Source organism: Phasianus colchicus, chromosome 35 (genome assembly GCF_987193195.1).
Source record: "Phasianus colchicus chromosome 35, bPhaCol1.hap1.1, whole genome shotgun sequence".
Classification (NCBI taxonomy): domain Eukaryota; kingdom Metazoa; phylum Chordata; class Aves; order Galliformes; family Phasianidae; genus Phasianus; species Phasianus colchicus.
This window is the reverse complement of record NC_143470.1, coordinates 1731350-1746804: the sequence shown is the minus strand read 5'-3', so window position 1 is coordinate 1746804 and position 15455 is coordinate 1731350. Positions and strand designations below refer to the sequence as shown.

General features: G+C 55.0%; 1 protein-coding gene across 1 annotated transcript in view; it reads left to right on the top strand.

Moving 5' to 3' along the window:
* Positions 1 to 7495: 7495 nt before the first annotated feature.
* AGPAT1 (1-acylglycerol-3-phosphate O-acyltransferase 1) overlaps positions 7496 to 15455 on the top strand; it is a 29994-nt gene continuing 22034 nt past the window's right edge. The window contains exons 1-2 of the mRNA XM_090129277.1: positions 7496 to 7681; positions 13752 to 13885. Coding sequence (XP_089985403.1) covers positions 7512 to 7681; positions 13752 to 13885 — 304 coding nt within the window. The 5' untranslated portion in view covers positions 7496 to 7511. The remainder of the gene's footprint in view (positions 7682 to 13751; positions 13886 to 15455) is intronic.

Below are 15455 nucleotides of genomic sequence, written 5' to 3'. Positions count from 1 at the left end.
TTTGGGGTCTGGGGGTGGATATGGGGTCTGGGGGGGGATTTGGGGTTTGGGGGAGATGTGGGGTCTGGGGGGGGATATGGAGTTTGGGGGAGGATTTGGGGTTTGGGGTCTGCGGGGGGATTTGGGGTCTGATTGGGATTTGGGGTCTGGGGGGGGATATGGGGTCTGATGGGGATTTGGGGTCTGGGGGGGGGATATGGGGTCTGGGGGGGGATTTGGGGTCTGATGGGGATTTGGGGTCAGGGGGATTTGGGGTCTGATGCGGATTTGGGGTCTGGGGGGTATATGGGGTCTGGAGTCTGGGGGGGGATATGGGGTCTGGGGGGGGATTTGGGGTCTGGGGGGATGTGGGGTCTGAGGAGGATTTGGGGTCTGATGGGGATTTGGGGTCTGGGGGGAGATTTGGGGTCTGGGGAGGGGTTTGGGGTCTGGGGAGGGGGATATGGGGTTTGGGGGGGATTTGGGGTTTGGAGGGGGATTTGGGGTTTGGGCTTTGGGGGGGGATTTGGGGTCTGGGGGGGGATATGGGGTCTGAGGGGGATTTGGGGTCTGGGGGGGGATATGGGGTCTAAGGGGGTTTGGGGACTGGGGGGGCTTTGGGGTTTGGGGGGGGATTTGGAGTCTGGGGGGACTTGGGGTCTGATGGGGGTTTGGGGTCTGGGTGGGGATTTGGGGTCTGATGGGGATTTGGGGTCTGGGGGGGGATTTGGGGTTTGGGGGGGATTTGGGGTCTGGGGGGGGATTTGGGGTCTGATGGGGATTTGGGGTCTGGGGGGAGATGTGGGGTTTGGAGGGGGATTTGGGGTTTGGGCTCTGGGGGTATTTGGGGTCTGGGGGGGGATGTGGGGTCTGATGGGGATTTGGGGTCTGCGGGGGGGGATTTGGGATCAGTGGGGGAGATGTGGGGTCTGGGGGGGGGATTTGGGGTCAGGGGAAATGTGGGGTTTTCTCTCCGTCGGGTTTGGGGTCAAGTTTTTGGGTCCAATTCCTCCCCTTTTGGGTTTCCCTATAGGATTTGGGGTCAACTTTGGGTCCAATTCCTCAACTTTGGGTTTCCCTATAGGATTTGGGGTCAACTTTGGGTCCAATTCCTCCCCATTTGGGTTTCCCTATAGGATTTGGGGTCAACTTTGGGTCCAATTCCTCCCCTTTTGGGTTTCCCTATAGGATTTGGGGTCAACTTTGGGTCCAATTCCTCCCCTTTTGGGTTTCCCTATAGGGTTTGGGGTCAACTTTGATCCCAATTCCTCCCCTTTTGGGTTTCCCTATAGGATTTGGGGTCAACTTTGATCCCAATTCCTCAACTTTTGGGTTTCCCTGTAGGATTTGGGGTCAACTTTGGGTCCAATTCTCCCCTTTTGGGTTTCCCTATAGGGTTTGGGGTCAACTTTGATCCCAATTCCTCCCCTTTTGGGTTTCCCTATAGGATTTGGGGTCAACTTTGGGTCCAATTCCTCCCCATTTGGCTTTTCCTATAGGATTTGGGGTCAACTTTGGGTCCAATTCCTCCCCATTTGGGTTTTCCTATAGCATTTGGGGTCAACTTTGGGTCCAATTCCTCCCCTTTTGGGTTTCCCTATATGATTTGGGGTCAACTTTGATCCCAATTCCTCCCCTTTTGGGTTTCCCTATAGGATTTGGGGTCAACTTTGGGTCCAATTCCTCCTCTTTTGGGTTTGTCTGTAGGATTTGGGGTCAACTTTGGGTCCAATTCCTCTCCTTTTGGGTTTTCCTATAGCATTTGGGGTCAACTTTGGGTCCAATTCCTCAACTTTGGGTTTCCCTATAGGATTTGGGGTCAACTTTTGTGTCCAATTCCTCCCCTTTTGGGTTTCCTTATAGGATTTGGGGTCAACTTTGGGTCCAATTCCTCCCCTTTTGGGTTTCCCTATAGGATTTGGGGTCAACTTTGGGTCCAATTCCTCCCCTTTTGGGTTTCCCTATAGGATTTGGGGTCAGCTTTGGGTCAATTCCTCCTCTTTTGGGTTTCCCTATAGGATTTGGGGTCAACTTTGGGTTCAGTTCCTCCCCTTTTGGGTTTCCCTATAGGATTTGGGGTCAACTTTGGGTCCAATTCCTCCCCTTTTGGGTTTTCCTATAGGGTTTGGGGTCAACTTTGATCCCAATTCCTCCCATTTTGGGTTTCCCTATAGGATTTGGGGTTGGCTTTGGGTCCAATTCCTCCCCTTTTGGGTTTCCCTATAGGATTTGGGGTCAACTTTGGGTTCAATTCCTCCCTTTTTGTTTTTCCTATAGGGTTTGGGGTCAACTTTGGGTCCAATTCCTCAACTTTTGGGTTTCCCTATAGGATTTGGGGTCAATTTTGGGTCCAATTCCTCCCCTTTTGGGTTTCCCTATAGGATTTGGGGTCAACTTTGGGTCCAATTCCTCCCCTTTTGGGTTTCCCTATAGGGTTTGGGGTCAACTTTGGGTTCAATTCCTCCCCTTTTGGGTTTCCCTATAGGATTTGGGGTTGGCTTTGGGTCCAATTCCTCCCCTTTTGGGTTTCCCTATAGGATTTGGGGTCAACTTTGGGTTCAATTCCTCCCTTTTTGTTTTTCCTATAGGGTTTGGGGTCAACTTTGGGTCCAATTCTCCCCTTTTGGGTTTCCCTATAGGATTTGGGGTCAATTTTGGGTCCAATTCCTCCCCTTTTGGGTTTCCCTATAGGATTTGGGGTCAACTTTGGGTCCAATTCCTCCCCTTTTGGGTTTCCCTATAGGGTTTGGGGTCAACTTTGGGTTCAATTCCTCCCCTTTTGGGTTTCCCTATAGGATTTGGGGTCAACTTTGGGTCCAATTCCTCCCCTTTTGGGTTTCCCTATAGGATTTGGGGTCAACTTTGATCCCAATTCCTCCCCTTTTGGGTTTCCCTATAGGATTTGGGGTCAACTTTGGGTCCAATTCCTCCCCTTTTGGGTTTCCCTATAGGATTTGGGTTCGACTTTTGGGTTCAGTTCCTCCCCTTTTGGGTTTCCCTATCGGATTTGGGGTCAACTTTTGGGTCCAATTCCTCAACTTTGGGTTTTCCCATTGGGTTTGGGATCTCTCCATTGGGTTTTGGGGTCAACTTTGGGTCCAATTCCTCCCCTTTTGGGTTTCCCTATAGGATTTGGGGTCAACTTTGGGTCCAATTTCTCAACTTTTGGGTTTCCCTATAGGATTTGGGGTCAACTTTGGGTCCAATTCCTCCCCTTTTGGGTTTCCCTATAGGATTTGGGGTCGGCTTTGGGTTCAATTCCTCTCCTTTTGGGTTTCCCTATAGGATTTGGGGTCAACTTTGATCCCAATTCCTCCCCTTTTGGGTTTCCCTATAGGATTTGGGGTCAACTTTGGGTCCAATTCCTCCCCTTTTGGGTTTCCCTATAGGATTTGGGGTCAACGTTGGGTTCAATTCCTCCCTTTTTGGTTTTCCTATAGGATTTGGGGTCAACTTTGATCCCAATTCCTCCCCTTTTGGGTTTCCCTATAGGATTTGGGGTCAACTTTGGGTCCAATTCCTCCCCTTTTGGGTTTCCCTATAGGATTTGGGGTCAACTTTGGGTCCAATTCCTCCCCTTTTGGGTTTCCCTATAGGATTTGGGGTCAATTTTGATCCCAATTCCTCCACTTTTGGGTTTTCCCTTTGGGTTAGGGGTCAACTTTGGGTCCAATTCCTCCCCTTTTGGGTTTCCCTGTAGGATTTGGGGTCAACTTTGGGTCCAATTCCTCAACTTTTGGGTTTCCCTATAGGATTTGGGGTCGACTTTTGGGTTCAATTCCTCCCCTTTTGGGTTTCCTTATACGATTTGGGGTCAACTTTGATCCCAATTCCTCCCCTTTTGGGTTTCCCTATAGGATTTGGGGTCAACTTTGATCCCAATTCCTCCCCTTTTGGGTTTCCCTATAGGATTTGGGGTCAACGTTGGGTCCAATTCCTCCCCTTTTGGGTTTTCCTATAGGATTTGGTGTCAACTTTGGGTCCAATTCCTCCCCTTTTGGGTTTCCCTATAGGATTTGGGGTCAACTTTGGGTCCAATTCCTCAACTTTGGGTTTCCCTATAGGATTTGGGGTCAACTTTGGGTCCAATTCCTCCCATTTTGGGTTTGTCTGTAGGATTTGGGGTCAACTTTGGGTCCAATTCCTCAACTTTGGGTTTCCCTATAGGATTTGGGGTCAACTTTGGGTCCAATTCCTCCCCTTTTGGGTTTTCCTATAGGGTTTGGGGTCAACTTTGATCCCAATTCCTCCCATTTTGGGTTTCCCTATAGGATTTGGGGTTGGCTTTGGGTCCAATTCCTCCCCTTTTGGGTTTCCCTATAGGATTTGGGGTCAACTTTGGGTCCAATTCCTCCCCTTTTGGGTTTCCCTATAGGATTTGGGGTCAACTTTCATTTCAATTCCTCCCCTTTTGGGTTTCCTTATACGATTTGGGGTCAACTTTGATCCCAATTCCTCCCCTTTTGGGTTTCCCTATAGGATTTGGGGTCAACTTTGATCCCAATTCCTCCCCTTTTGGGTTTCCCTATAGGATTTGGGGTCAACGTTGGGTCCAATTCCTCCCCTTTTGGGTTTTCCTATAGGATTTGGTGTCAACTTTGGGTCCAATTCCTCCCCTTTTGGGTTTCCCTATAGGATTTGGGGTCAACTTTGGGTCCAATTCCTCAACTTTGGGTTTCCCTATAGGATTTGGGGTCAACTTTGGGTCCAATTCCTCCCATTTTGGGTTTGTCTGTAGGATTTGGGGTCAACTTTGGGTCCAATTCCTCAACTTTGGGTTTCCCTATAGGATTTGGGGTCAACTTTGGGTCCAATTCCTCCCCTTTTGGGTTTTCCTATAGGGTTTGGGGTCAACTTTGATCCCAATTCCTCCCATTTTGGGTTTCCCTATAGGATTTGGGGTTGGCTTTGGGTCCAATTCCTCCCCTTTTGGGTTTCCCTATAGGATTTGGGGTCAACTTTGGGTCCAATTCCTCCCCTTTTGGGTTTCCCTATAGGATTTGGGGTCAACTTTCATTTCAATTCCTCCCCTTTTGGGTTTCCCTATAGGATTTGGGGTCAACTTTGGGTCCAATTCCTCCCCTTTTGGGTTTCCCTATAGGATTTGGGGTCAACTTTGGGTCCAATTCCTCCCCTTTTGGGTTTCCCTATAGGATTTGGGGTCAACTTTGGGTCCAATTCCTCCCCTTTTGGGTTTCCCTATAGGATTTGGGGTCAACTTTGGGTCCAATTCCTCCCCTTTTGGGTTTCCCTATAGGATTTGGGGTCAACTTTGATCCCAATTCCTCCCCTTTTGGGTTTCCCTATAGGATTTGGGGTCAACTTTGGGTCCAATTCCTCAACTTTTGGGTTTCCCTATAGGATTTGGGGTCAACTTTGGGTCCAATTCCTCAACTTTTGGGTTTCCCTATAGGGTTTGGGGTCAACTTTGGGTCCAATTCCTCCCCTTTTGGGTTTCCCTATAGGATTTGGGGTCAACTTTGATCCCAATTCCTCCCCTTTTGGGTTTCCCTATAGGGTTTGGGGTCTCCCCCCAGGCTGGGCATTTTATGCCCCCCCCCATATTCAGTCTGTCACCCCCCCACAAGGGCTTTTCGTGACCCCCCCCATTTATTCATTCTGTGCCCCCCCCAGCTGTGCACTTTCTGACCCCCCCCCCATTCATTCTGACCCCCCCATTCATCCTGTGACCCCCCCAGATCCTCAGTCTGTGACCCCCCCCATTCATTCTGTGACCCCCCCCCAAATATTCACTCTGTGCCCCCCCAGCTGTGCACTTTCTGACCCCCCCATTCATTCTGTGACCCCCCAGATATTCAGTGACCCCCCCCCAGATCCATTCTGTGACCCCCCCAGCCGTGCAGTTTATGACCCCCCCCATTCATTCATTCTGCGCCCCCCCTCGCCCCCCCAGCTGTGCACTTTCTGACCCCCCCATTCATTCTGTGACCCCCCCAGATCCTCAGTCTGTGACCCCCCCCATTCATTCTGTGACCCCCCCCCAAATATTCACTCTGTGCCCCCCCAGCTGTGCAGTTTCTGACCCCCCCATTCATTCTCTGACCCCCCCAGATGCTCAGTCTGTGACCCCCCCATTCATTCTGTGCCCCCCCAGCTGTGCAGTTTCTGACCCCCCCCCAAGATTCATTCAGTGACCCCCCCCTTTCTGACCCCCCCCAGCTGTGCACTTTCTGACCCCCCCATTCATTCTGACCCCCCCCATTCTGTGCCCCCCCCCCCCAGCCGTGCAGTTTACAACCCCCCCAGATGCTCAGACTGTGACCCCCCCCCCCATTTATTCATTCTGTGCCCCCCCAGCTGTGCACTTTCTGACCCCCCCATTCATTCTATGCCCCCCCAGATGCTCAGTCTGTGACCCCCCCATTCATCCTGTGCCCCCCCCAGATGCTCAGTCTGTGACCCCCCCCATTCATTCTGACCCCCCCCTCTTTTCTTCCCCCCCCCCATTAACCCCGCCCCCGCCCCCTCCCCCCCCCCGGCTCGCCACGTGGCTGGCAGTTTCTGACCCCCCCCCATTCATTCTGACCCCCTGCTCTTTTCTTCCCCCCCCCCCCCCTTCCAACAGCCCCCCCCCAGCGGCCCCCCCCCCCCCCGGCCCGCCACGTGGCTGGCAGTTTCTGACCCCCCCCATTCATTCTGTGACCCCCCCAGATCCTCAGTCTGTGACCCCCCCCCCCCATTTATTCATTCTGTGCCCCCCCAGCTGTGCACTTTCTGACCCCCCCATTCATTCTATGCCCCCCCAGATGCTCAGTCTGTGACCCCCCCATTCATCCTGTGCCCCCCCCAGATGCTCAGTCTGTGACCCCCCCCATTCATTCTGACCCCCCCCTCTTTTCTTCCCCCCCCCATTAACCCCGCCCCCGCCCCCTCCCCCCCCCCCGGCCCGCCACGTGGCTGGCAGTTTCTGACCCCCCCCATTCATTCTGACCCCCTGCTCTTTTCTTCCCCCCCCCCCCCTTCCAACAGCCCCCCCCCCAGCGGCCCCCCCCCCCCCCCGGCCCGCCACGTGGCTGGCAGTTTCTGACCCCCCCCATTCATTCTGTGACCCCCCCAGATCCTCAGTCTGTGACCCCCCCCCCCCCATTTATTCATTCTGTGCCCCCCCAGCTGTGCACTTCCAGACCCCCCCATCCATTCTGTGCCCCCCCCAGATGCTCAGACCGTGACCCCCCCATTCATTCTGACCCCCCCCATTCATTCTGTGCCCCCCCCAGCTGTGCACTTTCTGACCCCCCCATTCATTCTGTGCCCCCCCCAGATCCTCAGTCTGTGACCCCCCCATTCATTCTGACCCCCCCCATTCTGTGCCCCCCCCCAGCCATGCAGTTTCTGACCCCCCCAGATGCCCAGACTGTGACCCCCCCCGTGCATTCTGACCCCCCCATTCATTCTGACCCCCCCCCAGCTGTGCAATTTCTGACCCCCCCATTCATTCTGACCCCCCCTCTTTTCTCCCCCCCCCCCCCAACAGCCCCCCCCCCAGCGGCCCCCCCCCCCCCCGGCCCGCCATGTGGCTGGCGGTGCTGGCGCTGCTGCTGGCGCTGCGGGCGGTGCTGTGGCGCTGGGCGGCGCTGCGGTACTTCCTGAAGATGGCGCTGTTCCACGGCTGGGTGCTGCTGCTGGCGCTGCTGGCGCTGCCGCTCTGCGCGTTGAGGGGAAGAGACGTGGAGAACATGAGGTGGGGGGGGGGGGGGGGGTCACGTGATGATGGTTTGGTGGGGGGGGGAGGTCACGTGAGGGTTAAGGGAGGTCACGTGGCGGTGGGGATGGGAGGGAAGGGGTTATGGGAGGTCACGTGGGGGTGGGGATGGAGGGGGGTGGGGTTACAGGAGGTCACGTGGGGGTGGGGATGGAGGGGGGGTGGGGTTATGGGAGGCCACGTGGGGGTGGGGATGGGGAGGTCACGTGATGTGGGGTCATGTGATGGTGGAGATGGGGGGAGGTCATGTGGGGGTGACGGGAGGTCACGTGGTGGGGGGGATGGGAGGGAAGGGGTTATGGGAGGTCACGTGGGGGTGATGGGAGGTGACGTGGGGGTGACGGAGGTCACGTGGGGGTGACGGGAGGTCACGTGGGGGTGGGGAAGGTCACGTGGGGGTGACGGGAGGTCACGTGGGGGTGGGGATGGAGGGGGGGTGGGGTTATGGGAGGTCATGTGGGGGTGGGAATGAGGGGGGGTGGGGTTATGGGAGGCCACGTGGGGGTGACGGGAGGTCACGTGGAGGTGGGGATGGGGGGAGGTCACGTGGGGTGGGGTCACGTGATGGGGTTGGGGGGAGGTCACGGGGTCAAGGGAGGTCACGTGATTTGGTGGGGATGGGGGGAGGTCACGTGGGGGTAGGGATGGAGGGGAGGGATGGGGTTACGGGAGGTCATGTGGGGATGGGGGAAGGTCACGTGGGGTCACGGGAGGTCACGTGATGGTGAGGGTGGGGAGGAGGTCACGTGGGGGTGACGGGAGGTCACGTGGGGTGGGGTCACGTGATGGGGGGGTTGGGGGGAGGTCACGTGGTGTTCAAGGGAGGTCATGTGGGGGTGGGGATGGGGGGGCAGGGGTTACGGGAGGTCACGTGGGGTCACGGGAGGTCACGTGGGGGTGGGGATGGGAGGGAAGATTACGGGAGGTCATGTGATGGTGGGGGGGAGGTCACGTGTGGGTCAATGGAGGTCACGTGATTTGGTGGGGATGGGGGGGTCACGTGGGGGTGGGGATGGGGGGAGGTCACGTGGGGGTCACGGGAGGTCACGTGGGGGTGGGGATGGGGGGAGGTCACGTGGGGGGTCACAGGAGGTCACGTGGGGTGGGGTCACGTGATGGGGGGGTTGTGGGGAGGTCACATGGGGTCACAGGAGGTCACGTGGGGGTGGGGGGGAGAGGAAGGGGTTATGGGGTTTTATGGGGTTCTAAGGGGGTTATGGGGTTCTAAGGGGGTTATGGGGGGTTGTGGGGGGTTACATAGGGTTGGTTATGGGGTTACATGGGGTTCCATGGACTTCTAGGGGGCTTATGGGATTCTAGGGGGGGTTCTGGGGTTCTATGGGGTTCTATGGGGTTCTATGGGGTTCTAGGGTTGGTTATGGGGTTACATGGGGTTCTATGGAGTTCTAGGGGGCTTATGGGGTTCTAGGGGGAGTTCTGGGGTTATATGGGGTCATGTGGGGTTCTATAGGGTTGTAGGGTTGGTTATGGGGTTACATGGGGTTCTATGGACTTCTTGGGGGCTTATGGGGTTCTATGGGGTTCTAGGGTTGGTTATGGGGTTACATGGGGTTCTATGGAGTTCTAGGGGGCTTATGGGGTTCCAGGGGGGGTTATGGGATTCTAGGGGGGGGTTATGGGGTTCTATGCGGTTCTATGGGGTTCTAGGGTTGATTATGGGGTTACATGGTGTTCCATGGAGTTCTAGGGGGCTTATGGGGTTCCAGGGGGGGTTATGGGATTCTAGGGGGAGTTCTGGGGTTCTATGGGGTTCTAGGGTTGGTTATGGGGTTACATGGGGTTCCATGGAGTTCTAGGGGGCTTATGGGGTTCTAGGGGGGGTTATGGGATTCTAGGGGGAGTTCTGGGGTTCTATGGGGTTCTAGGGTTGGTTATGGGGTTACATGGGGTTCCATGGAGTTCTAGGGGGCTTATGGGGTTCTAGGGGGGGTTATGGGATTCTAGGGGGGGTTCTGGGGTTCTATGGGGTTCTAGGGTTGGTTATGGGGTTACATGGGGTTCTATGGAGTTGTAGGGGGGCTTATGGGGTTCTAGGGGGAGTTCTGGGGTTATATGGGGTCATATGGGGTTCTATAGGGTTGTAGGGTTGGTTATGGGGTTACATGGGGTTCTATGGACTTCTTGGGGGCTTATGGGGTTCTATGGGGTTCTAGAGTTGGTTATGGGATTACATGGGGTTCTATGGGGTTCTAGGGGGGGTTATGGGGTTCTATGGGGTTCTAGGGTTGGTTATGGGGTTACATGGGGTTCTATGGACTTCTAGGGTGCTTATGGGGTTCCAGGGGGGGTTATGGGATTCTAGGGGGAGTTCTGGGGTTCTATGGGGTTCTAGGGTTGGTTATGGGGTTACATGGGGTTCCATGGAGTTCTAGGGGGCTTATGGGGTTCTAGGGGGAGTTATGGGATTCTAGGGGGGGTTCTGGGGTTCTAGGGGGTTACATAGGGTTGGTTATAGGGTTACATGGGGTTCTATGGACTTCTAGGGGGCTTATGGGGTTCTAGGGGGGGTTATGGGATTCTAGGGGGGGTTCTGGGGTTCTATGGGGTTCTAGGGTTGGTTATGGGGTTACATGGGGTTCTATGGAGTTGTATGGGGGCTTATGGGGTTCTAGGGGGAGTTCTGGGGTTATATGGGGTCATATGGGGTTCTATAGGGTTGTAGGGTTGGTTATGGGGTTACATGGGGTTCTATGGACTTCTTGGGGGCTTATGGGGTTCTATGGGGTTCTAGGGTTGGTTATGGGATTACATGGGGTTCTATGGGGTTCTAGGGGGGGTTATGGGGTTCTAGGGGTTCCTAGGGGGGGTTCTGGGATTATATGGGGTTCTAGGGGGTTCTAGGGGGCTTATGGGGTTCTAGGGGGGGTTATGGGGTTCCAGGTGGTTCTAGGGGGGGTTCAGGGGTTACATGGGGTTATATGGGGTTCTATGGGGTTCTAGGGTTGGTTATGGGGTTACATGGGGTTCTATGGAGTTCTAGGGGGCTTATGGGGTTCTAGGGGGGGTTATGGGATTCTAGGGGGGGTTCTGGGGTTCTATGGGGTTCTAGGGTTGGTTATGGGGTTACATGGGGTTCTATGGAGTTCTAGGGGGAGTTCTGGGGTTATATGGGGTCATGTGGGGTTCTATAGGGTTGTAGGGTTGGTTATGGGGTTACATGGGGTTCTATGGACTTCTTGGGGGCTTATGGGGTTCTATGGGGTTCTAGGGTTGGTTATGGGGTTACATGGGGTTCTATGGAGTTCTAGGGGGCTTATGGGGTTCCAGGGGGGGTTATGGGATTCTAGGGGGAGTTCTGGGGTTCTATGGGGTTCTAGGGTTGGTTATGGGGTTACATGGGGTTCTATGGAGTTGTAGGGGGGCTTATGGGGTTCTAGGGGGAGTTCTGGGGTTATATGGGGTCATGTGGGGTTTTATAGGGTTGTAGGGTTGGTTATGGGGTTACATGGGGTTCTATGGACTTCTTGGGGATTATGGGGTTCTATGGGGTTCTAGGGTTGGTTATGGGATTACATGGGGTTCTATGGGGTTCTAGGGGGGGTTATGGGATTATATGGGGTTCTGGGGGGTTCTAGGGGGCTTATGGGGTTCTAGGGGGGGTTATGGGGTTCCAGGTGGTTCTAGGGGGGGTTCCGGGGTTACATGGGGTTATATGGGGTTCTATGGGGTTCTAGGGTTGGTTATGGGGTTACATGAGGTTCTATGGACTTCTAGGGGGCTTATGGGGTTCTAGGGGGTGTTATGGGATTCTAGGGGGGGTTCTGGGGTTCTATGGGGTTCTAGGGTTGGTTATGGGGTTACATGGGGTTCTATGGACTTCTAGGGTGCTTATGGGATTCTAGGGGGGGTTCTGGGGTTCTAGGGGGTTACATAGGGTTGATTATGGGGTTACATGGGGTTCTATGGACTTCTAGGGGGCTTATGGGGTTCTAGGGGGAGTTCTGGGGTTATATGGGGTCATATGGGGTTCTATAGGGTTGTAGGGTTGGTTATGGGGTTACATGGGGTTCTATGGACTTCTTGGGGGCTTATGGGGTTCTATGGGGTTCTAGGGTTGGTTATGGGATTACATGGGGTTCTATGGGGTTCTAGGGGGGGTTATGGGGTTCTATGGAGTTCTAGGGTTGGTTATGGGATTACATGGGGTTCTATGGAGTTCTAGGGTGCTTATGGGGTTCTAGGGGGGGTTATAGGATTATATGGGGTTTATGGACTTCTAGGGGGTTTATGGGATTCTAGGAGGTTCTAGGGGGGGTTCTGCAGTTATATGGGGTTCTAGGGGGTGCTAGGGGGCGTTATGGGGTTCTAGGGGGGGTTCTGGGGTTACATGGGGTTCTATGGAGTTCTAGGGGGGCTTATGGGGTTCTAGTGGGAGTTCTGGGGTGATATGGGGTTTTGGGGGGTTCTAGGGGGTTCTAGGGTTGGTTATGGGATTACATGGGGTTCTATGGAGTTCTATGGTGCTTATGGGTTTCTAGGGGGGGTTCTGGGTTTACATGGTGTTATATGGGGTTCTAGGGGGGGTTATGGGGTTCTAGGGGGGGTTATGGGGTTCTAGGGGGTGTTCTGCAGTTATATGGGGTTCTATGGGGTTCTAGGGTTGGTTATGGGTTTACATGGGGTTCTATGGAGTTCTAGGGGGCTTATGCGGTTCTAGGGGGCGTTATGGGGTTCTAGGTGGTTCTAGGGGCGGTTCTGGGGTTACATGGGGTTCTATGGGGTTCTAGGGTTGGTTATGGGATTACATGGGGTTCTAGGGGGGTCTAGGGGGCGTTACGGGGTTCTAGGTGGTTCTAGGGCAGGTTATAGGGTTCTAGGGGGTTCTAGGGGGGGTTCTGGGGTTCTAGGGGGTTCTGGGGTTCGTTATGGGTTTACATGGTGTTATATGGGGTTCTAGGGGGTTCTAGGGGGCGCTATGGGGTTCTAGGTGGTTCTAGGGCAGATTATAGGGTTCCAGGGGGTTCTTGGTGGGGTTCTGGGCTTCTATGAGGTTCTAGGGTTCGTTATGGGTTTACATGGCGTTATATGGGGTTCTAGGGGGTTCTAGGGGGCATTATGAGGTTCTAGGTGATTCTAGGGTGGATTCTGGGGTTCAAGGGGGTTCTAGGGCGGGTTATGGGGTTCTAGGGTGTGTTATGGGGTTCTAGGTGATTCTAGGGCGGGTTATGGGGTTCTAGGGGGTTCTAGGGGGCGTTATGGGGTTCTAGGTGGTTCTAGGGCGGGTTACGGGGTTCTAGGTGGTTCTAGGGCGGGTTATGGGGTTCTATGTAGCGTTATGGGGTTCTAGGTGATTCCAGTGCGGGTTATGGGGTTCTAGGGGTTCTATGGGGCGTTATGGGGTTCTAGGTGATTCTAGGGTGGGTTCGGGGGTTCTAGGGGGCGTTATGGGGTTCTAGGTGGTTCTAGGATGGGTTCTAGGGGGCGTTATGTGGTTCTACGGGGTTCTAGGGTTCATTATGGGTTTACATGGCGTTATATGGGGTTCTAGGGGGCGTTATGGGTTTCTAGGTGGTTCTAGGGTGGGTTATGGGGTTCTAGGGGGTTCTAGGTGGCGTTATGGGTTTCTAGGTGGTTCTAGGGTGGGTTATGGGGTTCTAGGGGGTTCTAGGTGGCATTATGGGGTTCTAGGTGATTCTAGGGTGGGTTATGGGGTTCTAGGGTGGGTTATGGGGTTCTAGGTGGTTCTAGGGTGGGTTATGGGGTTCTAGGGGGTTCTAGGTGGCGTTATGGGGTTCTAGGTGGTTCTAGGGTGGGTTATGGGGTTCTAGGGTGTGTTATGGGGTTCTAGGTGGTTCTAGGATGGGTTATGGGGTTCTAGGGGGTTCTAGGTGGCGTTATGGGGTTCTAGGTGGTTCTAGGGCGGGTTATGGGGTTCTAGGTGATTCTAGGGTGGGTTATGGGGTTCTAGGGGCCGTTATGGGGTTCTAGGTGATTCTAGGGCAGGTTATGGGGTTCTAGGGCGTTGTAGGGGGGCTTCTGGGGTTCCCACCCCCCCCCCCTCGGCCCCATAAGCGCCGCCTGCCCCCAGGATCCTGCGCGCGCTGCTGCAGCACGTGAAGCACCTGTATGGGATCCGCATGGCGGTGCGCGGCGCCCAGCACTTCCCGGCGCGGCGCCCCTACGTCGTCGTCAGCAACCACCAGAGCTCCCTCGACCTGCTGGGTGCGACCCACGGCTGCCCCATAGCTGCCCCATAGATGTCCTATAGATGCCCTATAGATGTCCCATAGATGTGCCATAGATGTCGCATAGATGCCCCATAGATGTCCCATAAATGTGTCATGGCTGCCCCATAGCTGCCCCATAGATGTGCCATAGCTGCCTCATAGGCAACCCATAGCTGCCCCATAGATGTCCCATAGCTGCCCCATAGCTGCCCCATAGATGTCCTATAGATGCCCCATAGATGTCCTATAGATGCCCTATAGATGTGCCATAGATGTGCCATAGATGTCGCATAGATGTCCCGTAAATGTGTCATAGCTGCCCCATAGCTGCCCCATAGATGTCCCATAGCTGCCCCATAGCTGCCCCATAGATGTCCCATAGATTTGCCATAGATGTCCCATAGCTGCCCCATAGCTGCCCCATAGATGTCCTACAGCTGCCCCATAGCTGCCCCATGGCTGCCCCATAGATGTGCCATAGCTGCCCCATAGATGCCCCATAGCTGCTCCATAGCTGCCCCATAGATGTCCCATAGCTGCCCCATAGATGTGCCATAGATGTCCCACAGATGCCCCACAGATGTCCCATAGCTGCCCCATAGCTGCCTCATAGGCAACCCATAGATGTCCCATAGCTGCCCCATAGATGTCCCATAGTTGCCCCATAGCTGCCCCATAGATGTGCCATAGCTGCCCCATAGCTGCCCCATAGATGTGCCATAGATGTGCCATAGATGCCCCATAGCTACCCCATAGATGCCCCATAGATGCCCTATAGATATCCCATAGATGTGCCAGAGCTGCCCCATAGCTGCCCCATAGATGCCCTATAGATATCCCATAGATGTCCCATAGCTGCCCCATAGATGTCCTATAGATGCCCCATAGCTGCCCCATAGATGTCCCATAGCTGCCCCATAGCTGCCCCATAGATGTCCCATAACTGCCCCATAGCTGCCCCATAGATACCCCATAGGTACCCCATAGCTGCCCCATAGATACCCCACAGATGTCCCCTGGCTGCCCCATAGATCCCCTATAGCTGCCCCATAGGAAGTCCCATACAACAGCTCCCCATAGACTTCAATGGGCCCCTACACCACCCCAGCCCCATAGAACCCCCCCCAGCCCCACAGCTGCCCCATAACCTTTCCCCCCTTGCCCCCCCCAGGGATGATGGAGGTGCTGCCGGACCGCTGTGTGCCCAGTGCCCCATAGGAAGCCCCATAGATCCCTCCCAGCCCCATAGATCCCCCCCACCCCCCAGCAGCCATGCAGCCATCAGGTCTACCCATAGACTTCAATGGGCCCCTCCACACCCACCCCACCCAGCCCCATAGAACCCCCCCAGCCGCCCCATAAGTCCCTCACCAGCCCCATAGGAACCCTGATAACCCCACAACAACCCGTCCAGCCCCATAGATTCTACGTAGCCCCATAGATCCCTTCCCAAACTCCCAGCAGCCACGCAGCCATCAGGTCTACCCATAGACCTCAATGGGCCTCTACCCCATCTTACCCCCAGCCCCATAGAACCCCCCCCAGCCCCACAGCCGCCCCATAAC